Source organism: Paramormyrops kingsleyae, chromosome 15 (assembly GCF_048594095.1).
Source record: "Paramormyrops kingsleyae isolate MSU_618 chromosome 15, PKINGS_0.4, whole genome shotgun sequence".
NCBI lineage: Eukaryota > Metazoa > Chordata > Actinopteri > Osteoglossiformes > Mormyridae > Paramormyrops > Paramormyrops kingsleyae.
Genome location: NC_132811.1, coordinates 11,896,181 through 11,919,724, shown reverse-complemented (window position 1 = coordinate 11,919,724; position 23,544 = coordinate 11,896,181). Strand labels below are relative to the sequence as shown.

General features: G+C 40.7%; 1 protein-coding gene and 1 pseudogene across 2 annotated transcripts; both read left to right on the top strand.

Moving 5' to 3' along the window:
• The first annotated feature begins 3,269 nt into the window (after positions 1–3,269).
• Positions 3,270–10,021, top strand: LOC111854996 (serpin B6-like). Of its 2 annotated transcripts, XM_023833558.2 has the most exons (8): positions 3,270–3,706; positions 4,277–4,451; positions 6,552–6,647; positions 7,605–7,745; positions 7,938–8,055; positions 8,481–8,623; positions 8,763–8,918; positions 9,246–10,021. In XM_023833558.2, exons 2-8 carry the CDS (start codon positions 4,287–4,289, stop codon positions 9,657–9,659), a joined length of 1,233 nt encoding a protein of 410 aa, XP_023689326.2. In that variant the 5' UTR covers positions 3,270–3,706; positions 4,277–4,286; the 3' UTR covers positions 9,660–10,021. The 2 variants fall into 2 exon arrangements, with proteins under 2 accessions (XP_023689326.2, XP_023689328.2); XM_023833560.2 differs by lacking the exon at positions 6,552–6,647 and having other exon boundaries at positions 3,271–3,706.
• A 4,749-nt stretch (positions 10,022–14,770) lies between these two features.
• Positions 14,771–22,842, top strand: LOC111854989 (leukocyte elastase inhibitor-like; annotated as a pseudogene).
• Positions 22,843–23,544: the final 702 nt, after the last annotated feature.

Genomic DNA, 23,544 nt, shown 5'->3' with positions numbered 1-23,544 from the left:
TACAACCCTTGGCTTTTAACGTGTATGCATAAAAGCGATCACACGTGTTTAAAGCATTTTGAAAAGTTTTCTTATAGAGGTGGTCAGGCTTTCGTTTAAAATACTATTGTGTGTGTTCCTTATGATGTGCAACCCACATTCCTATGCAGGGTGGCGCCCAATTCCTAAAGGATAAGATACTGTTGGGAAGTGTATTGTGAACAATACATGTCTTGTAAATTATAGCTGGCCCACGTGTCCTATTCCATGTAAATTTTGGATTATTGTCATATAATGACCTCAAATCTTATTTCAAACTGGAATGGAATCGATGTAGAAATCGAATGGGTTAGCTGTTTTGAGATTAAAATTCTTCGTGTCAGTGCAGAATTGCATTTTCAAAATTATCAGTTTGGTATTAAATTACTAAAGGTAAATGGTTGTTAAACATGTTATGTCATGTTTAACGAAATTTTGTTGTACGTGTCAAAATGCTGACTTTTGCTGCGTTTTGATATAATATAAAGATTTGGAAGTGTAGACCTGGAAGGTTGCTTTTTGAGAACTTTTTTTACGTGAAGTTGGGGTAATTAGGATTAGAAATGACGCTGCGGTTTGAACTATCTCAACAACGCAGAACGGCGTGATGACCCGTGTTTCTACGTGCAGTCATTCAAGTGTGAAATGATCGATGACATCATAGGCGTAGATTGAAGGGGGGACGGGGGGAACATGTCCCTGCAGGGTTGAGATGGGGGGGGGTCATCCACCCTCAATAATATATGTAATATAATACTTATTTTACAAACAACATACGATTATCTCATCTAATCATTTAAAGTTTATTTCTGACAGTTTTTACCTTGAGAATCCCTACCCTTCGCAGACCTGCAAGCAAAAGAAACAACCAGCGGCGAGCAGAAAACACGGTACGGCTTTGTATGTAAATTTAACTCATTGAAGACCTATCATAACCAACAGTTAATAAATAACTATGTGAAATGGTGGGATTTAATCGTGTCATGCATGTCGATCAGTTTTTATAAAGATTATCTTATCTGTTTGTGCAAACTGCAACTAAACTTGTTGGTTAACAGCACAACACAAAAAAGCAACGCTAATAACGCAGTGGTAAAATAGCATTAGTGTCAGTCAGAAATGTCATCCCACTGTTTGCTATCAGGGCATACGAATGGGTAAGAAGCCCGTCAAAAAACGAAGCCAATTATGGCGTTTATTTGGAAAACGCCACAGAGTAAGTTACTCAGTTACCAGTAACTCAATCATTCAGTTCATAAACAGTGCTGTCAGAAAATCCCTTTTATTCAATTACTATTTCTTTCTATGGGTCTCTAGGAGAAGACGTGCTAGTCGCTATTTTATGTGTTGTGTTTGTGCAAGTGATTTTTTCCGCAAATTTAAGATATTTGTGAGAGAAGACAGGGTACAGGAGAGTGACAGGGGCATCATAGTGGACCCTGAGTTGAGGTCGTTTTTCCACAGTGCATGGCTGACATTTGTGGCGGAATCTCGCGATTTGTGCATAATGTCAATAATCCCGCAAATTCGGCGTAGCCTACATGATGCGGCACATTACCGGACTTAAACTGCCATATTAGTGAAGATGGATATCAGTAAAAATGGAAAGATGAATATTACTAGTGTACGAATGAAGAACAAAACGCACTATATACAGCGTAACTAAAGTAGGTCCAGAAGCTACAAATCCAGACCAAGATTTCGTTTCTACCAACCAGCTGAGTATTCTGTGACTGTGGTTCTTTATGCTCAGCTGGTTGGTAGAAACAAAATCCTGGTCTGGATATGTAGCTACTGGACTTTGAAATGCCCAACCCTGGAATCGACCTATATTTGAACGTGACGTCACACGTCTGACCCCGATTTTCACCCCCCATTAGGATTTTGATTCGTCCCTTCAGTGAAGGGACGAATCAAAATCACCCATATTTCGGGATGTCCCGGACAATTCGGGATGGTTGGCAACCCTACCCCCCATATTAATATAAAGTTTATTTTCCGGCTGAATCATTTGTTGCGTTATGTTTAAATCTGTAATATGAATGCCTAGTCATAAGGTGTGGTTGGCAATAAAAACATGAAAGCTGGAGAGACGTAAGGATTACTTAATTTTTTAAGGCAAGGTCACGCGGGACCTGTTTGCAACAGTTAACAACTTTCCCTGCTTAGACACACCTACTAAACCTGGTAGTTAGCTGATCAAGATGTGTTTGAGTAGGGAAATCTGCAAATTGTGTGGATTCTGGCTCTCCACGACCGAAACTAGGGATTTTCCGCAGCTGCTCACCTCTTAGGCATTTACGCATTTGTGACTCTCATTCTATTTGTCCTGGCTCGGTATCCTTATTCAAACACGGAAGTAGATGAGATGACAGAGGATGTACGCAATTTCCAACTCAGCTCCAGTAAACAAGGTGTGTCGGATGGAAGACACGTTCAAGACGAATGTGAGGCATAAGCAATGTTACACTAAACAACAGGAGAAGAAAAGTTTATTAATAATAATAGTAATAGAATAGGGAACTTCTACAAAAAGTTAATCTAAAGTAGACTTGGGTATGACGTTAATCTACATCCAGCCCTGCAAGTAGGTACTCCAATTTACAGACGTTGGTGACAGGATTGGGCATTAGGACTAGTGTGGTGCTGAGGTATCAACCGTCACATGGCTGCACTCCGGTTCTCATCCCTCCGGTGGTTTGTCGTGTGGTGGGTGCGGCAACGCACTGTAATCAGTGCATGCTCCTTACCTCTTGGCAAAATTACCAGAGAGAAGTTAACAGCACTGTTGCCAACTCCTCAGCAAGGAAAGTAGCTATTGGCTGTCCCAAAAGTCGCCATCGCCTCATTTGCATAAGTGTGTAATTGTAATGGACGCTGTAGGAGAGAGCAATAAAATGTCGTGGGAGAGACAAAAAGTGATTAAAACACCCTAAATTCGTTTAGAACTACAAATGAACTTTCCTCTGTCGATTTTTGTTTTATTTTATATCACAATAACAACCATTCTCCTTGCAGAGACACTCTGGCGGAGTTACTTTTATTAAGTTTGCTTAAGTGTACAAGTCACAGTAAACAAGTGAACAGTTAACATTTTAACCATAACATTTTTTTTGTATAAAATCTACATTAACAATCTAAACGGACCAAAAAATGACAATAGAAAAAAAACTCAATGGCAATGTGAGAAAATGATGCACATCTCCTGCTCTGATTGCAGCTGGGCGGGGCTGCTGCACGAGGACTGTCCGCCTGTGAGTGCTTTGGGACGGGAGAGGAGCCGACAGCAGCACCCGCTGCTCGGTGAGAAGAGTAATGATACGTGCTTTCACGTCAGAGTCTCCAATAACACCAGAAAAAGTAGTTAGATTTGTCGCTAGTCGCTTTTTTGAAAACGAGTCGCTAGAGGGGTTTTAAAAACTCGCTAAATATATAGACAAAGTCACTAAGTTGGCAAGACTTAACACAACTATCAACTTAACAAAAGCCGAGCGGCACAGGGTTAGCCAATGAAAAGATTGCTATTCAAAAAGGCGTGGTTTGCTGGAACTGGGTTGGATACTGCGTACACGCGATGATAGGTTTTGGGCGTGTCAAACGGATGGTTGGTAAAATATACCTGGAACGGATAAGATACATACCCAGCTGTGCATCACAGAAGTAAAGACCTTTCACCGCACGCCGACCCGTAAGTATTAACGTTTTACATACAACATACTGACTGCCGTAAAGATAAATTCATGCACCGTGTAACTTACAATTTATGAGAGATTATTCCTTACACCCCGCCTAGCATAATAAAATTGCTGTTTGGTAATATGATATAACCTCAAATTATTGACATGAATAAGACTAAGAAGTGATGAAGCGCTACTCCTATTTGAGCTGATTTCGTTCGACGTTCAGAGGTGTAGTTGTGTGATGTCGCGTAACTATAGCTCGTTCCGGGTTTGTTCGCTCTGGGGTGATTTTTTTGTTCTCCTTTCTTGTTCGGAATTTCTTTATTTGAATTATTTATGTTGTCTGTTTAGTTATTTCGGAGGATTGGAAATATGTTCAAAGTTTGACATGAATCCAGAGCTCACCCAGTCAGGTTGAGTCATGTTCGAAGATTGTTACACTAACCAGTAACCGCATATGTAGTTGCAGTGATAATTAATCTGCATACCACCCATCATAACTTGATATGGGCATTTAAATCTACGGACTGAACAAATAAATCATAGGTGAATTGTTGCTCTGAAACATGTCATTCCAGGACACTCGCAATGGAGTCTCTGACTGCCGCAAACACCCGCTTCTCCCTGGATCTCTTTACGAAGATTAGTAGCGGTAACGAGGGCAATGTCATCTTTTCACCGTTCAGCCTTTCCTCCGCCCTGGCCATGGTGTACTTGGGGGCTCGGGGTGACACGGCCGCTCAGATGGCGCAGGTTTGTATCCAGAAAGTGTCTTGTTGATGTCATTCCCAGCAGAGTTACTTAATAAATAAATATGCACACGATGCAGATAGCCCGGTTTTTTGTTTAGTTTTACTGTATTGCTTTATGTTTTAATTTAGTGTTAGTCTGATTCTTCCAAAAGCTTGTGTAAAAGAGCAGCATAGTACAGATATCACTATTGCATTTTCAGGTGTATGCCACACACAGTCCTTATTGCGACTGCACCAGTTGATCTTGAGTTTCTCTCCCTTTAGTCAACCTGAAAAACTGAGAACAAAACAACCCTCTGTTCCCACACTTTAGATGTATGAAAGACATTTCACAAAACATATTGGTTGCCTAGCCAAGTGTCTTTAAAAAGCAGCTGGTTGTTTGCATTATGTGTCTTGACAGGCCTAGATCAATGTGTTTCATCATGTTGTGTTTACCAGATGAAAATGTTTTTCTAGAGCCATATCACCGGTTAATGTACAATTACAGGTGTTTGTATGCCCGTTTGGTTCATTCACTCAGATTCTCCACTCTGGACCAAGGGCGTAACTTTGGGTGGAACATTGGGGGGCTGAGGTCTCCACCCATTACGAGGGAAACATGATTATTTGGAGGGTTGTATTACCTGGTTTTGATTTATTGGGGGGGCTACAACCCCCCCATCCCACCCATACTTTACGCTCATGCTCTGGATGCCTCCATTTTGAGAAATACATGATGTAAACCCTGAGTTTCCATGCTCTCTTGGTTTATGGGTGTACAGTCCTATATTTAGAGCAGAGAGGTGTGGCACATACTGTCTGCTTATGTAACGTCAGGGTGTGGTGATTTGTTCTACAATGCAGCTTTTATCAGCTGCTTTTTTCAGTTCTTCATGAAGGTTTCGTCACCAATCCTTTCATGAGTTCCAGCTACATTCTATGCCATAGGTACGCAAGTTAACCTTATCATGAATGTCTCCTGATTGCTAGAATGCCACTCACAGTATCAGTAACGAGTTGTGCATTGTTGAGTTGGGTTTTTACTGTATATGTTGAAGTCCTGTTCTACCTGGCCTGGGATGAGCTTTCTTTGACTGCCAGTTCTTGTGTTGATTTTTTTTTCCTCTGTATCAGTAAAGATGCTTTTATGCTAAATGTATATAAACTCATAAGCCATTAATAATAGGGTGACCAGATAATCCATGTCAGGCAGGACAAGTTGAGCAATGACAGGATTTGTAAACTACCATATAAATGAAAAGGACCTGTATTTCTGAGTTTTTGCTGTGTGCTGATTGGTCAGTCTCGTATTCATGCATGTGTCAATTATGTTAATGTGAAGCAGCCGGAATAGTGTTTTGATCAAGGAAATAAACCAGCCAAAGCACAAGAAGAACTGAACTATTTTTAGCCGAGCACACGAGCCTTTCAGTTTGAAAGTAGTTTATAAAACCTGAAGTAGCTCAAAGTGTCCTCCCTGACATGGATTATTTGGTTACTCTGATTAAGAGCTGAAATTACTGTGTTTACTTGGAGTATGAAAACATTCCTGCAGAGTTGTTTCTCAGGAGGCAATTACTTGAGTTATGTGACTAATACTGACAAAAGGTAGTGATAAGACTGAGTGAGATGATGCACCATCACTGAACAGCATCTTGCTTTCCTGTGGATTATGATTTTGCTTCATGCTGTAAGTGCGTGTTAGATCTGCTGTATCTTTATTCTCTAGGAAACTTTTGCCATTTATATATTGACTCTATGCTTTTAAAGAATCCTGCTTTGGACACTTGGCTTGTACTGAAATAAAAAATACAGTAGTTCTTGACATGAGGAGTGTCCAGGTCTAAATTGGGCAACTTATAGCTGAAGTCATTGAACTGTCTGGATTTATGACTGTCATTAGCTACTCACCACTTAACTATTATCACCAATGAACTGTTTGTCTGTTAAACAGACTATTCTTCTGTGTTGAAAGCTGACACCCTTTTGTAAAAATGCATATTTGCATGCAAGTCCTTCAAAAACCCACAGCATGGTATTCATATAATCACTAAATATGGGCAACTTCAGGAATTGTCATGTTATTCACCAGTGTTGTATTGCTAAATTGTGATGCTAGGTACTCCACTCCACTAAAGCGGGGAAACCAAAATCTGACCATGGAATGCTTCAGCAAAAACAAAAGTCACAGCTTCCAGTGGGGATGAAGACTGGGGTAAAATGTTCTGGAAAAAACGTAACTAACCAATGGGGAGGAGTTGGGGCTTGGTCAATGACATGGTGGCGGACCACTAATACGTGGGAGATGTGTGGGCACACTGCTTTGGCTTGTAACGTTTACAGGTGCTTATCGTGAGGGCTTTCTGAAGAGTTTGTTTGTCCCAGGGGTACAAAGTACAAATTCTTTGTACTTAAGTGGTGTTTTTCTTTCTTTTTTTTGGGGGGGGGGGTGTTGTGCTTTGCTGGAGTATTTTACATTGTTGCAACTTTAACTTTTACTTCACTACTTTTTCGAGCCAAATAACTTTTTACTCGAATACATTCTCTATGACTATCAATACTAGCCTTAAAAGCATACTCAGTGGTGCACACCTGACTAGGGCTGCACGATTTTGGGTAAAATATGAATCGCATTACTTTTTTTTTTCTCCCGTCGAATCCAGATCGTAATTTTCTCTTAGTTCATGATCAATATATATTTCTTTCCTTAATATTATTGTTTTGTGTTACTTCCATCTTCAAATACAATATGTATCAACATGTAGCAAGAGGTGCGTGGTATATCGGTTAATATACTGAAATTTTTGGCTGGTATTTATTTAAATTTTATCAATATCAAAAGTTATCAGCATTAGCTACTATTCTCTGCTATAAGTTCTATATGTCTGCTACTTAACATAAGCAAAAACCTTAACCTAACCCTGTACATGCATGTCCAGCTAAGTTTTAACATAAACTCATTAATGTATTTAAATTATAATCAGCAATATTCAAATCCCATCTGTTATGTGTTTTTATATACAGAGACACACATTGACTATGGAGAATCTAAATACAATGCATGTCAAAGGGTAACGTTAAGGTGTTTCTTTCCCCCTAACGATTTCCTTTGGGATGCCTGGGTGTTTGAGTTATATAAGCCACACATGCTTATTTGTCATCAACCATGCAGACTCATCATTTTCACAAAGCTGAGGAAGATGTTCACGTTGGATTCAGCCAGCTGTTGTCCATGCTTAACAAACCTGGGGCCCCTTATTCACTGAGCATTGCCAACCGCTTGTATGGAGACGAGTCTTATCAGTTTGTTGAGGTGAGATTATTATTTTAAAAAAAAAAAACCTATACCACCCCCTTTAATCTACAAAAGTATGCTTTTAACTATGAATTGCATAAGGATTCTTAACTTCTGCATTTTCATTCCTTCTGACATCTAAAATTTTAAAATCCTCTAAATATTACATAATCACAATAGACCCACTTCCTGTGTCTTATGACCCCACAGAAATTCCTTACTGACAGTAAGAAACACTACAAGGCTGAACTGGAGCCTGTTAACTTCCGATCAGACGCCGAGGCAGCCAGGGTGAACATTAACACCTGGGTGGAGAAGCAGACAAACGGTGCGTTCATTGCTATAACCGATTATTCACAAGTCTCCAGTGAGGCGTGTTAATGTCAGATGAAATTTCACAAGCTGGGTAGAGGCAAGATCTCCACAGTGATTCAATGACTGGTCGCTCAAAAGAGTTAAGTACTTAATAGTTGTGCAGAAATGTAGACATGCAGAGAAGCGTTCTACAGCATCTGGTTACCTGCAAATTTATCAGTATCCATGGTTTTCGGCTCAGACCACATTTGGGAAATCTAGACCTTGCTCCTCTGGTCAAGTATTTGCAAAACCAATAATCTATTCTAGATAAATACTGTTGTTTGAGGGAGAATACTACCAACATTTTTTTATATAGTATTGAAATTGTTGTATTTGAAAAACGTTATGCTATTTAAGAAACATGCCTTTGTCTTTCTCCTCTGTCATCTTTTGTAGCAAAAATCAAGAACTTGCTGACTCCAGGAATGCTTGACCCCTTAACTAGACTTGTGCTGGTAAATGCCATCTATTTCAAGGGTAACTGGCAGAAAAAATTTGATCCTGCAAACACAAGGGAAATGCCCTTTAAAATGAACAAGGTAAACTTGGTGTTTCACTGGATTGACTGCAAATTTGTATGTGTATCTGATATGCTAAAGATTGATGCTAGTTCACGTTGTGCTTCTGTATATAAATTGACACACTATGCTTCTTCCCCTCATTTTTTCTTTACTCCAGAATCACAGTGTGTCAGTGATGATGATGGAGAAAAAAGCCAAGTTTGGTTTTACCTTCATTCCAGAGGCCAAGTGTCAGGTTCTGGAGATGCCCTATGTTGATGAAGAGCTCAGCATGCTCATCATGCTACCAAATGAGGTCAATGGGCTGGAGGAGGTAGGTCTGAATGACAGAAGTTGCTATAAAACATGTTTGTGACCTACAGTAACCTCTAAATCAGAGTTTTAAGAAATGATTACCCAAGTCAGTAAGACAAGCTGCAAACCAGACTCTGCTTCTGAATCCCAGGCCATGACCACAGATGTTGAGGCCTAAACTCAGGCTTGATATCTCTTTTAAAAAAACTGCATACTTGTGTTTCAATTTCAATCAGACTAGAATGTTACAATAAAATATATTGGGGATCCCCTACGCTATTTAATGATGCTTTAGTGTTAGACTTTTAATAAGGAGCTAATGACTCTACCTGGTTTTCTCCCGAAGCTGGAACAAAAGCTCACATATGAGAACTTTACGGACTGGACGAGACCAAACATGATGCACGTTCAGGAGGTGATTGTGTGTTTGCCCAAGTTTAAGTTGGAGGAGACCTATGATATGAAGCAGGTCCTGAGCAGCATGGGTATTGTGGACGCCTTTGATGAACAGAAGTGTGACTTCTCCGGCATGTCTCCCGATAACGACCTGGTGCTCTCCAAAGTGGTGCACAAGGCCTTCGTAGAGGTGAATGAGGAAGGCACAGAGGCGGCCGCTGCCACTGCAGCTATCATGATGCTGCGCTGTGCAGCAATGATTCCCCCTCGGTTCATTGCAGACCACCCCTTCCTGTTCTTCATCAGGCACAATCCCACTAAGAGCATCCTCTTCTATGGCCGCTTCTGTTCCCCCAAAGCCTGAGCATTTCTCAGGTGGAACATGATGGGTAAATATAACAAAGATAACCGAATACTGTGTGCTTCGCTGTGATACTAAATTACTTTAAAAATGGCGTTTTTACTCCTGCTTATCAAAGTGCACCTTAAACAATTTGAGGACTTTTTCTGTGGACCTTTACAATGTATTTTGAACAAAACACCAAAGATTATCCTGAAAGTGAGAATAAGTAAAATCCTTGAAAATGTTTTATCATTAACCATGTTGAAGACTTTCTCTGTTTTCCTTTTAATGTATTTGACCAGCATACACCAAATTTTGCCCTTAAACTGAGAACAAGTGCTGTACGAAAAATGAGTGGAAATAAAAATGCATATGTAACATGATCTAAGTCTCTTCGGTGTCTATAAGGCAAACCTGGGAAATGCGGTGACCCTGAAGCCATCAAGACAACACGTACACAGCTCCCCAGGTGACTGCTGTGTGCAGGAGCCGCCCTGCCCTGATCAGCATCCCGGAGTGTACATCACACCCGGTACAGGACACCACAGGCTACAAACGCCTCTCTGGAGTTTTAAACCACTGCAAACTTGCAGCAAATCTTCAGTTGTGAAATACATAGCAAATATCAAGTCTAGACTTCTATTGGATATTGTTTAAAAACATCTCGTGTGATTTCTCATTGAAAGTAACAGAAGCTAAAATGTTCATTGAGCGTGTTGTAGACTTTTCATATCTGCTGTTTATGTATTTGGATGTGCGAAATACTACATTGCTTACCTACTAGTATAAACCTCTACAATAAGTCACCACATGGTCCCACTTGCCAAACTGAAGGTTCCTTCCCAGCATATACCCACAACGTGTCCTCTCACAGGCCTTACCCTTAGCCAGCAAGACTGATATATACTGTCCTGTGTCTCATATGCTGAGGAACATTCCTGGGACTAGAGCCATTTTATATTTTAGATCACACACATCATTATCTCCTGAGACAAAGTAAGCCTTTGATGACACTGAGGACATTGCTTGAAACTAAGGCCTGTGTTTCTTTGGTTTGGGGGTTGAGCTGGTTGCAGGACCCTAGTGTCTCTTGAGCCAGACCGATTGCATTGCTGCTGTGTTTGGATACTATCGCCCCACCCCAGGTATATAAAGACTAAAGACTGGAATAATGTGAAACTGTTGCTTACTGTCTACCTCATAGTACAGATTTTGACTTGTGTCACCCACCAGTCTAAATAAAATGCTTTTTCAAGCCGCCTGAAATCAGCATAGCACAGCAGTCCACAAACAGACAGATGGGCTGTTGTGACACAATTCACAGAAAATGTTAATGATAGTTATGGACGAGAGTCACAGCACATGGTGCATCGCAGCCTGCTGCACATGGGGCTGTGTAGCCACAGACCGAGCAGAGTGTCCATGCTCACCCCTGTCCACCCTCAAAAGCACCTACTGTAGCTACACGGGTCCAATTAAACAATTGCCACGCTTCATACAGATGTCTTTGAGGGTTTATTTGTATCTCTCTCTCTCTCTCCTCTCAGCAGACACCGTGAAAACTATAACAAAATTAAGACAAAAATTTACATCACAGTCCATACAAGTCTCTTCCTTAGCAGCCCCGTCACAAACACGCAAGCTCGTCCAAAATACATCACACTCACAATTAACCGAAACAAAGATACATCGTACATATAAATACACACTTAATTATAATCACATACAACACAAAAAAAAATAACAATTACCGTGTGCGCCTCTTTGAACACATGCAGCGTTAAATCCCTTACAGCACTGTGCAACTACCTCTTCCCCAGTGCCACCGCGCCAAAACCATGCCAAACGTCAGTCATGTGACCCATTACGCTTTGCGTCAATTTACATAGAATTTTTAATTATTCAATAAACATATTTTAAATAAATTGTAAAGATCACAACAGATTTAGGTATCTCAATTTATAACAAAAATGAACTTTCAGAACACACTGTCATTGGGACAGTTACACCTACAGTTCACAGAAGAGCATCAACCTGGACCTTGGAGCAATGAAAGAAGATCTGTGCTGGACAAACAATTCCGATCCATGGCGGCCCAACCTCGCAACATAGAGGACTTGAAGGATCTGCTGCTTAACGTCTTGGTGCAGGAGTGATTGGGGCTTAAGGGTCTTGCTTAAAAGCCCAACTGGGACATGACTCTGCCCATGGGATTTCAACTAGCAACCTTCCAGTCACAGTCCAAATTCACACAAGTACACACTGCCCCACTCTTTGCTGAACAGTAACTGCATTACTCATCAGCTTAGCTTATTGAATAGTTTGTTATATAGTTTCTGATGACTGTGCCAGAGATGTAACTTTTACAAGCAAATGGATAAGATCTTTCATTGGTTACAAATGGAATGTATTCTGGCTTGTTCTGGTGTTGTACCTTCACTCGAATCACTTCGTATAACTGCACTGATATCTTGACGGAGGTGACTGTAACATTCAGGCCAAAGCACTGAATTTATTTTATTTGCCATCATGCGTTTATGTGCCGCATAGTATTATTTGGGTTGTTAGGGGTCCTAACGGGCAGACAACGTCAGTCCCCGTGTATGTTACGCCATGTTTATGCTTACTTGCACAGTCCGCATTAAAATCTGCAAAACGTTATTCTCGGCAATCCTGCATTCATTGTTTTACGCAAGTGTTTAACCAAGAGAGTAATGAACGATACTATCAGATCACGCTTCTCCATTACTGCATAATTCACGTATAACGTCCCCTGCTGGTTAACCAGAGAAAAAATCGCACGACGGTCATCCAGTCCATTCTGCTTCCCTGGGAGTATTAGAGAAGCGGAAAAAATTTAATAAACCATAAACGTGTTTTCTGTACTGCAGCAGAACCGGTTATTTGTTTCGTTTTCTTTCATTTTCGTATTAAATCGCGTTTTGTCACTGCATTACATTGACAGCATATTACTTCATTAGATATTAGTCTGTCTGCTGGGGCGCACAGCTAAAAGGTCTAAAACCCGGAAGCAAAGTATTAGCGCTCCTGCTGCCGTGCCTCGGTTGTACACTGTCGGCGTATAAGTTTTTTTCTTTCGGACAAGCGGGTAAAACACACCGACCTTCTTCCTCGTGTAATGCAATCTTGATCTGCAAGTGATAATGTCTGATGAAGATATGCAGATCGATACTTTAAATACAGATTATATTCCATTACAATGTTTCATTTTGAGAATTGATTCTATCGTTAAGATACCGATTTTAATGGATATATTGTGTAGTGGCTATAGCGCCATATCCTCTCACCTCTGTGACTGGGGTTGGAGTCTCCTCCATGGGTCTAGTTTGCATGATCTACTCTGTCGGGGCGTTTCCGTCGGGTTCTCTGTTTTCCCAGCAGTAATGATTGTGGATGGATATGCACGAATACCACAGGGCTGCCCATAATGGGGAATAATGGGCAAGAATTTCAGGGACCCAGACAACGTATTTTTTTATAATAATAATAATAGGTATATAAGTAGAGTTTTGTGAGAAACCAAAGCGCCAGTTTGGAAATGTTCAAAAGTCTTATAATTGGTTTGCGTAATAATAATTAGGAAACTATTCGACTGCAGTAATTTACACGGCAATATTGATTTTAAGTTTATGTAAGAGCCGAAGGGAGAAAATTCTTCCTTTTATAACGCAATATGACCTTATTAATTTTTGCTATATTTATATCATATTAATGATCTATTTCACTTTAAAAGTGGCATTGTTTCTGTGAACAATTGCCGGAAGAGATGTGATTCATAGCCCGCTGTAAGTTTCTAGAGCTGAAAGCGAAAATTCATAACTGCAGCTTAAGCAGTAAGTATTAAAGTCTTGTAAATTTGAATCCAGCATTTCTACTGGCATGACTATAGTATGAAATTAGTGTGCAATTTATGTAACCAGTGGGACCTTAATTAGGACCCAGGAGTGATCGAGGAGAGTATGTATGACGGTATCTCCGGTCGATCAAAGGAAGGCGTCTTGATTCAGCTGTATATAAAAATAAGACTTTGTTTTATAAATCATGGTTTGACAATGGTATTTTGATTATTGGGCAGCTACTGAATGCCAATGACCTTCTAATGACATATGCGGAGTTTCATTTAAAATACCTAAAGAACATGCTGTGGTCTTTGACGCACTGTCTACCGTGTTTCCCCGAAAATAACACAGGGTCTTATATGAATTTTTGCTCCAGAATTCGCGTTAGGGCTCATTTTCAGGGGAAGTCTTATTTTCCCATGTACAGCAAACTACAGTACATTTACCGATATTCATGAACAAAAATCCACATTTATTCAAATACAGACATCATGTCATCTTCTAACCGTTTCTTTCATTGTATACAATGTAACGGATTTATTCATGAACAAAAACCTACTGCGTATATATTTATTTAAATATAGTCGTCATCTTCTTCTGGAACATCGTCGTAAATCCCCAAGCTCCAAATTCCATCCTGAATATCTCGCAACTCCCTTTCTTTAGAACCAGAATTTGTTTCCCCCAGGTGGTGCTGTGCTCTGAGTTCCATTGTGTCCCCTGTTTAGTTCCTTTGGTCCCTTTAGGGGTACTTGTAGTAAGTCAGTAAACTCATGGCTGGATATTTCTGTGAAATTCCACTTGTAGTAAGTCAATGATCACATCTGGCAACTACTACAACCTTTGACGTGTAACAAATTGGTTTACTATGAATGTGAAATTATTGCAATTTCACAGATGTTTTTATGAAAATCTTAGCAATAATGCTCCAGTAGCAATGCTTGGTTCCCCCGAATGCACTTTGTGGACGGTCTCTAGCAAAAGGCTGCGCTTCCAGCGCTGGATTATTGGTTTCGCGGAAAATGCCTCATCACTACAATAATTAATGAATATATCAATCACTATGCAATGTTGCAGTACAATTTGTATATTCTTCTGAAAAAGAAAATCTGACATTTGGGATTTTTGGTGGTGTCGTTTCAAAGATATAGGGGAGGCAAATCCGAATACCAAACAAATATCAAATATAAAACCAACTTTACCACGCTCTTTTAGCGCTCGTCTTGTCTGGGGGTCAAAATATTATTTCCTGTTTACGTATAATCGCATCTCATTCTAGTTACCGCAGTCACTGTTGCCAGCTCCTCTGGAAGAAAAGTAGCTGTTGACTGTCCCAAAAGTCGCTAAATGACGCCGTCACTTCATTTGGATAATGCGCATGTAAATGTAGTGGACGGTGTAAGAGAGAAGAATAATGTATTGGAAGAGACGAAAAGTAGTTTAAAAAACAGCCGAATACGTTTAGAACTACAAATGAAATTTCTTCTTTCGATTCTTGTTTCTTTATATATCACAATTCCAACCCTCTCCTTTATCCGGGCTTGGGACCGGCAAAAGTGACCCCAAAGAGAAACCCTGGCGGAGTTACTTTTTTTTTTTTTTTTAAGTTTGCTTAAGTGTATAAGTCACAGTAAACAATTTAACAGTGAACGTTTTTAACCATGACATTTTTGTATAAAATCTACACTAACAATCTAAACGGACCAAAAAAAAGAACAATAGAAAAGAACCGTCAATGGAAGTGTGAGAAAATGATGCACATCTCCTACTCTGACTGTAGCTGGGCGGGCCTGCTGCGCGCGGACTGTCCGCCTGTGAGTGCTTTGGGACGGGAGAGGAGCCCACGGCAGCCCCCGTCGCTCCGTGAGAAAAGTAAGAACGATACGTACTTTCACGTCAGAGTCTCCAAAAGTCTCCAGTAACACCAGAAAAAGTCACTAGATTTTTCGCTAGTAGCTTTTTTTTTTTTTTTTTTTTTTTTAAAAAAAGGAGTAGCTAGAAGGGTCTAAATACTCGCGAAATGTTGGTAACACTGCGTACAATCCATGGGATAGTAACTAGGGCTTATTTTTGGAGTAGGCCTTATGTTACGAGCATCCTGAAAAATCGTATTAGGGCTTATTTTTGGGGAAACACGGTAGATTACAATTGTGGTTTTTGTGGCATGGAAACAGAGTCCACTATTCATTTGTTTTCAAATGTATCTATACAAGAATGTTTTGAATAGATTTATCTAATTTTATTAGTAATAAGATTGGAAGGAAAGTGACAATTGAAATGTTTGACGTCTTTATTTTTAAAATGAGGGGTTCCGAGCAGTGGGGCGACTTGGTGGTGCAGTGGTTAGCACTGTTGCCTCACACCTCTGGGACCTGGGTTATATGTGTGTGGAGTTTGCATGTTCTCCCCGTGTTGTCGTGGGGACTCCGGTTTCCCCCCACAGTCCAAAGACATGCTGAGGCTAATTGGAGTTACTAGATTGCCCATAGGTGTGCATGTGTGAGTGAATGGTGTGTGAGTGTGCCCCCTGATGGGCTGGCCTCCCTGCCTCGTGCCCATTGCATACAGAATAGGCTCCAGACCCCCCACAACCCAGTAGGATAAGCAGGTTGGAAAATGGATGGATGGATGGCTGGATGGTTAAGAGCAGTGTCATGCCCCACTCGTCTGCTCCTCCTGTGTGCCACGCTTCCTCATCTACCTGGTGTGGAATCCCCGTGTTTACCAGCTGTTTCTTCATGTTGTTATAATAATTTTACTTTATTGTAAAATTTCCCCATGGGAAATTTGCTCATTTGCTCATTTGCTCATTTCCTCAGCTTGCTCTTTGTTGAGTAAGTTGTCCGCGAAGGGCAGCCACGCGTAGTAGCGCCCAGGGAGCTGGGGGTTAAGGAACTAATTCAAGGACCCGCAGACGTGCTGTGGCTGGGTTTGAACCGGCGACTTTCTGATTACAAGCATGCACGCAGGCTTAGCCCATTGATTAATCCAATGTATTTAAGTCGCGTTTAAGTATGTTTCCCCAGTCCGGTCATTAACATTGTGATGTTGCTGCTTGTTTTCCTCGTGTTCAGTGATGGTTCCTGCAATAAATCCCTCGTTCCCCAATTCTCCGTCTCCCTGCTCCTGCTTCCCCGGTCCAATCCATAACAAGCAGACATTATTTATGTGATTCAGTATTGCATACGGAAAATTCCACATTCATAAGAAAAAGGTTTTAAGACCTAAACCCAATTTTCCCCCAATTTTTTAGATGAAATTAAGCAGTACGGCACAACTTTAGTTCAGTATAAAAACGAAAAAGCTAAGCCTGTAAAATTCCTCTTATCTTCTCTCTTATCCCTGGCTTTGTTACTGTTTTATGTGCTTGAGAGTTCCTTTGTTGATATGTTGTAATATTGTTCATTATTAATTAAGCGTGTATGGTGGGCACACACTTGGCATGTTTAACCACTTGCACTTCGGTAACATCTTAAAATTGAGAGTGCTCATTTAAATGATATAGCACGTTTGTGATTGCTGCATTTGTTATAATGGTGTGGTATTGGTGTGGATTGATCTAGGTTTGAATTTGCAGAGGAGCACGTGGTAATGCTGAGGGTTGGGATACCACCCAGGACTCTGTAAGGTGGATTCGCCTGTTTCTAATTGTTCGTTTTTATGGACCGGAGAGTGCTTTCAATGTTACTATTTTAGTGGTGTGTGCAAACTTATGGATCCAGCCTTTTAACTGTCTTTGTGACAACTCTGTAAATAAAGTATTGTTTATATAGCTTTTGCACCTCAGCCTTCAACTGTTCATTTACTTGAACTTTACCAGTGCAGGGTGGTCCCTTATAGTAGGGGCCAGTTAGGTGTCTTCATTTCCTGCTCAATCAAGAGTGAGTGGCGTAGTTGAAAGTAGAAGAGGGAGAGGGTCTGGATACAATATGATGTGCAATTAATCGAGACTCTGCAAAATCAGGAACAATTGCTTTGTACAAAGACTGTAGAAAACAGTGCCATTGTCTTTTCCTGAGAGTAGCGCAAATTTATTTATATAGCCACCCAAGATAACTTGCTCATTTATAACTTTGTGTCAGTACAGACTGAATAAATACATTAAACCAACAGTGATTATCTGCTCTGAAACATGTCATTCCAGGACACTCGCAATGGAGTCTCTGACTGCCGCAAACACCCGCTTCTCGCTGGATCTCTTTACGAAGATTAGTAGCGGTAACAAGGACAATGTCATCTTTTCACCGTTCAGCCTTTCCTCCGCCCTGGCCATGGTGTACTTGGGGGCTCGGGGTGACACGGCCGCTCAGATGGCGCAGGTTTGTACCCAGAAAGTGTCTTGTTGATGTCATTCCCAGCAGAGTTACAACACAGGATAGACTCATAAACACAAAAAGGCAAGAAATATGCCTAGAGTCCACATGTGGACAGATATATGTGAGCAGAGGTTTGATGGCTGAACTGAGGTTGTAAGAAATACTGAGCTTAAATAAGCAGAGCTGGCTGGTTTTTGCTTGAAAATGGTATTTTGACAAAAGTGATATTGAAACACCGCCACATAGTGGTAGCAAAGAGAAGGGCAGCCTCAGACACTTGATCCCATTACCATGACAACACAAAAAGTGAAACTGGAAACTGCACAAAATTTGAGAAAAATTGAGCCAAAGTTGAAGCAGCCCGCATAGTGTCAACAAAGGGTGACAAACGGAAGATATTTTACCTTCTGGGCATGATAGCCTAAAAAGAAACTGATGGTTCTTCTCACCATTTACTTTTTTACTAATTTCTCTTGTATATCAATTACTATCAATCAATCAGAACTTTATTTGTCCCCGAGGGGCAATTTGATGGCACATAGAGCAGTGTTAAGATCAACCCGACCATACATATACAGACATCACAGTGGGGGAAGACAGGTCAGGAAGACAGCCGCTCTACAAGCCAACCGGTCGACCGCACGAGCAGCGACCCGGTCATAGGAAGAACAGAGAAAACAGAATTACATGACGTGAGAAGAGGCGAATATATTGAGCTATATTGAGCTCTCTGAGAATCTCAGTTCATTGTCTGCATGTACTGTACTGCTGTTTGCTGTACTGCTGTTTGCTGTACTGCTGTTTGCTGTACTGTTGTGCACTTGATAAATACATTTTAATTTGGGTACGTTGTTGTCATTACAACAGGAGGTAAGTTTCCTTTGGGATGGCGGGAATGTCTGAGTTACATCTTCTCACCCAGAAGGCCACACATGCTTATTTGTCATCTACCTGCAGACTCTGCATTTTCACAAAGCTGAGGAAGATGTTCATGTTGGATTCAGCCAGCTATTGTCCTTGCTTAACAAACCTGGGGCCCCTTATTCACTGAGCATTGCCAACCGCTTGTTTGGAGACGAGTCTTATCAGTTTGTTGAGGTGAGATCTTTATTATTTTAATTCCGTCTCCCCCCATAATATTATTCTACGAAACATCCTTACTGTGGACTGGGTAAAGATTCATGAGAAGTTGTATTTAAAAATACTTATATTTAAAGCTTTCCTGCTTTTTTCCTGCCTTTTTCATGTGCCTGACCGCTAAATTATTAAGATCCTCTAAAGGTTAGGTGATTGTGAAAGACCCACTTCCTGTGTTTTATGACTCCACAGAAATTCCTTACTGACAGTAAAAGGGTGAACTGGAGCCTGTTAACTTCCAATCAGACGTCGAGGCAGCCAGGGTGAACATTAACACCTGGGTGGAGAAGCAGACAAACGGTGCGTCCGTGGCTACAACTGGGGATGCACTGATACCAGCATCGGGTATCGGGCCGTTACTGCGCTCATATTCATATGTCCTGTACCAAGAACCAATACCACTTAATTGCAGCTTTACATTAAAACTCACAGCTTTGACATTTTTTCTTCTTATTTTATTTATTTATTTATTGCTGCCCAATCAGATTTTGGTATCCAGCGAGAGATTTTCAACGTGAAACATTATTTAGGGATAAATACAGAGAACACTGACATTGGCAAATTGGCGATTGTACGCGGAGGATGTCAGCAGTTTGGACATATTTTAAGATAATGCTACAAGTATAACAGACTATAAGCATTGTTCTACTAGTGTCAAGAGGAGGAAAGGACAGCACGCAATTTGATCAAATATCTAAAGACGCACCACAGTGCAGCTAGAGTACACGGAGTTTGCTAATGCTAACAGAGAAAGACCGCAACAGCAAATTTTAGCGCAAATTCTGGAGAAGCGAGAGAACACAAAACTGAAGCATTAGCGATATCTAACATTAAAAATGTTAGATATAACTAATGCTTCAGGTTCAATCACCCTTTCTTCTCTCCTATTAAAAAAAGAACGCTACCAAACGGACGAATCGCAGTTCTTGTGGTCTGCGTCGTGCGTTGCATTTCTGGAGAGGCTATGGCATATTTGCAGTATAAATCAGCCATTACACCCAAGATTTTGTTCCTCTCTAAGTACTGTTCAGATTGAGAATTGAGAACCTGATATAAATGACCGATTTGAAAACTGAGTTTCAAGTAAGGTAAATAAATTCATATATATAAATTTACTAAATTGTCATTGTATATATCATACAAAATGATAAATGTAACACATATATAATGCACGTGTTACATTTTGTTTTACAAAGTTGGGACAGCTTTGTTTAAGGTTTAAATTAAGCCTGATGTTGCCTTACACATAAAAGAATGATCACAGTTAGACCTACCGCTTATCAAACACTGGTATCGGGTCGGTACTCGGTATCAGCTAACACCCAAAGCCCAGGTATCGGTATCCGGACAGACAAAGTGGGATTACAGTGCATTCCTAGCTACAGCTAATGAATCACATGAGTGGTCCATCTCCTGTGATGTATATTAAATTTTATTGTTGTTCAGGGAGGAAAAACAATATATCCAGTATATTTTGCATAATATTAAAGGGGCAGGTCACCCCAAAACTGAAACAATAAATATATATGCATTAGAGGGACGTGAGTGTTATCTATCCCCCTAGGTTGTTCTGCTGGGAGTTGCCTAGTTTTAGAGATACCAGACATGAAATGTTGGGCTTTTCTCAAATATATTGGGAGTGAGTGGCATTCTTTCTGTGGTGATTAAAGCGCCAGAAAAATCCAACAGCAATGTCTCTTACCAGAAATCATGACCCAGTCATTTAAGATAAAAAGGGTATAAGACAACTACCAAAACTAAACGATCTACAAAGGGAAACTAACTATAGGCAGGGAATCAAAAATAGCGGAATCCACAACAGCAAGAACATCTGCAACAAACAAACAATCACGACAAACCACTGGTGAACTAAACAGAGGCAGGGACTTAAATACAGAAGGGTAACAAGACTAACAAGGGGCAGGTGAAACTAATTAACTCAAAGGAACTAAACAGGGAAACTAAGAACTGACCAAGAAACAGGGAAAACAGAATCTAACACTGGGGAATTGCAGACAGGTAAAAACACAAGCAGGGGCACAAAGCATGATAACAAAACCAAGTACAAATCACAAGACACAGGACCTAGAAAACTCAAATGAAACACTTGGGGACAAAATCCAAAAACAGAGGCGGTGGGATTCAAACACACAACAGAAGGGCCGACAGGGCGCAGGGGAAACACTACAGAGTAGGACAGCGGGGGAAGAGACACAGAGCGAAACAACAGGAGCTGACCCTGACAGTGGATTAAATCTAGGAACTGATGTCGTTGTTATTTGAATAATTTATCAATATGCTATTTATGAAACATCCCTTTCTCCTTCCCCTTTTTTTGTAGAAAAAATCAAGAACTTGCTGACTCCAGGGATGCTTGACCCCTCGACTAGACTTGTGCTGGTAAATGCCATCTATTTCAAGGGTAACTGGCAGAGAAGATTTGATCCTGCAAAAACAAGGGAAATGCCCTTTAAAATAAACAAGGTAAACTAAAGAAGAAAAAGATAATAAAAAGATAGATAGATAGATAGATAGATAGATAGATGGATGGATGTGACAGAACACAGTGATTGCTGCGCACAACAATCGCAAATATTGATGAAGTTTCAGGTTGTTCTTTTGCATTTAAATTGACCCAATCTGCTTCATCCCCTCAGTTTTTGCTCTGGAAGAAGAGTGTGCCAGTGATGATGATGTGCCAAAAAGACAGCTTTGGTTTATCTGACATTCCAGAGGCCAAGTGTAAGGTTCTGGAGATGCCCTATGTGGATAATGAGCTCAGCATGCTCAGCATGCTCATCATGCTACCAAATGAGGTCAATGGGCTGGAGGAGGTAGGTCTGAATGACAGAAGTTGCTATGAAAAAGTGTCGACCTCTAAATCAGAGTAGGGGTCTCTTGGCATTGCCTTCTGTCTTATAAGTGCAGGTTATATAGGTGGTAATTATAGACTTAGGAACATTTAGAGGAGTATTAAGAAACGGCTACCCAAGTCAATATGATGTGAAACAAACCAAACTCTACTTCTGAATCCCAGGCCATGACCACAGATGTTAAGACCTAAACCCAGGCTTGTTGTCTCTTTTAAAACTCTGCATACTTGTTTCAATCAGGTTAGAAGGTTACAATACAATATGCTGGGGATCCTACGCTATTTAATGATGCTTTAGTGTTAGACTTTTAATAAGGAGCTAATGACTCTACCTGGTTTTCTCCCAAAGCTGGAACAAAAGCTCACATATGAGAACTTTACGGACTGGACGAGACCAAACAGGATGCGTTTTCAGGAGGTGATTGTGAAATTGCCCAAGTTTAAGTTGGAGGAGACCTATGATATGAAGCAGGTCCTGAGCAGCATGGGTATGGTGGACGTCTTTGATGAACAGAAGTGTGACTTCTCCGGCATGTCTCCCGATAATGACCTGCTGCTCTCCAAAGTGGTGCACAAGGCCTTCGTGGAGGTGAATGAGGAAAGCACGGAGGCAGCCGCTGCCACTGCAGGTCTCTTCAGGTGTACGAGGAGTATCATCATGTTCAAACCCCGGCCACTCATCTTCACTGCAGACCACCCTTTCCTATTCTTCATCAGGCACAATCCCACTAAGAGCATCCTCTTCTATGGCCGCTTCTGTTCCCCTGGGTGTTTGTGAATGACAATGGGCATCCAACTAAAAGATCACAGTGTGCCTTGCAGAATTAACTAAATTTTAGTTTTTAAAATGATCTTTTATCATTTCTACCTGCTTGTCAAAATACTGCTCTAAACCAGTGTGAGGATTTTGTCTGTCTACCTTTTAATATGTTCTGAACTGAACACAAAATATTGTTGTTAAACTGAGAACAAGTGTTGTATGAAAAATTTGTAAAAATTAAAATGCATGTTTAACAAGATCTGCGCCTCAGTGTGTGGAGTCTGAGGCACAGGATACCTGCTTTGCTATCTGACAACTAGTGTTCCTTCCTGTAATGTGGCTGATTTTAAGCCCTCCCCGCGATGGAACAGTAACAAAGAGGCATATGGATATCAAACCAGTGCAATTTAGTACAAATAACTAAAATCAATAAAACAGATAGAAAAGGAAAAATACGGCAAAGGGTGACCGGCGGAATCTCCTCCAAATAGTAAGGTCAGATCGGCACAAACAGCTCTCAGCTCAGGAGGTCCCTGGTGGGAAAGGAAGACAGCAAAACCCAACACCACACGCGCATGCAACACGACAAACACGGCACACATAAGATACATAAATACCACTGCAGTATATAGCTCTGTGTGGAAGTTACAAACGCCCACCAATACAGTGCCCCCTCAGTGTCATACAACTTGACCCATAGCAGCAAACCAGGACAACCAATAAAAGAGAAACAAACTCAAAAAACTAATCAAATAACCATAAAACAGTGGCTGGCCTGGTGCTTTGCAAGAACGCTTAATACCCCCTTAGCTCAGTAACACCAGGATAGGAATGGAGCGTTCCAATGCTAGAGGTAGGAAGAAACATAGTCAACACTTTAAAAACAAACATAAAACATTTTTTCTAAATCCTACAAACAAAACCCAAGTTAGCATCAGTGTCTGTTGCCCAGCGGCTCATA

Bases quoted from the DNA above. Each gene is read 5' to 3' on its own strand.
- LOC111854996 (XM_023833558.2), top strand. From the start codon at position 4,287: ATGGAGTCTCTGACTGCCGCAAACACCCGCTTCTCCCTGGATCTCTTT. The intron at 8,056-8,480 runs GTGCGTTCATTG...CATCTTTTGTAG, and splicing joins GGTGGAGAAGCAGACAAACG to CAAAAATCAAGAACTTGCTG. The intron at 8,919-9,245 runs GTAGGTCTGAAT...TTTCTCCCGAAG, and splicing joins AGGTCAATGGGCTGGAGGAG to CTGGAACAAAAGCTCACATA.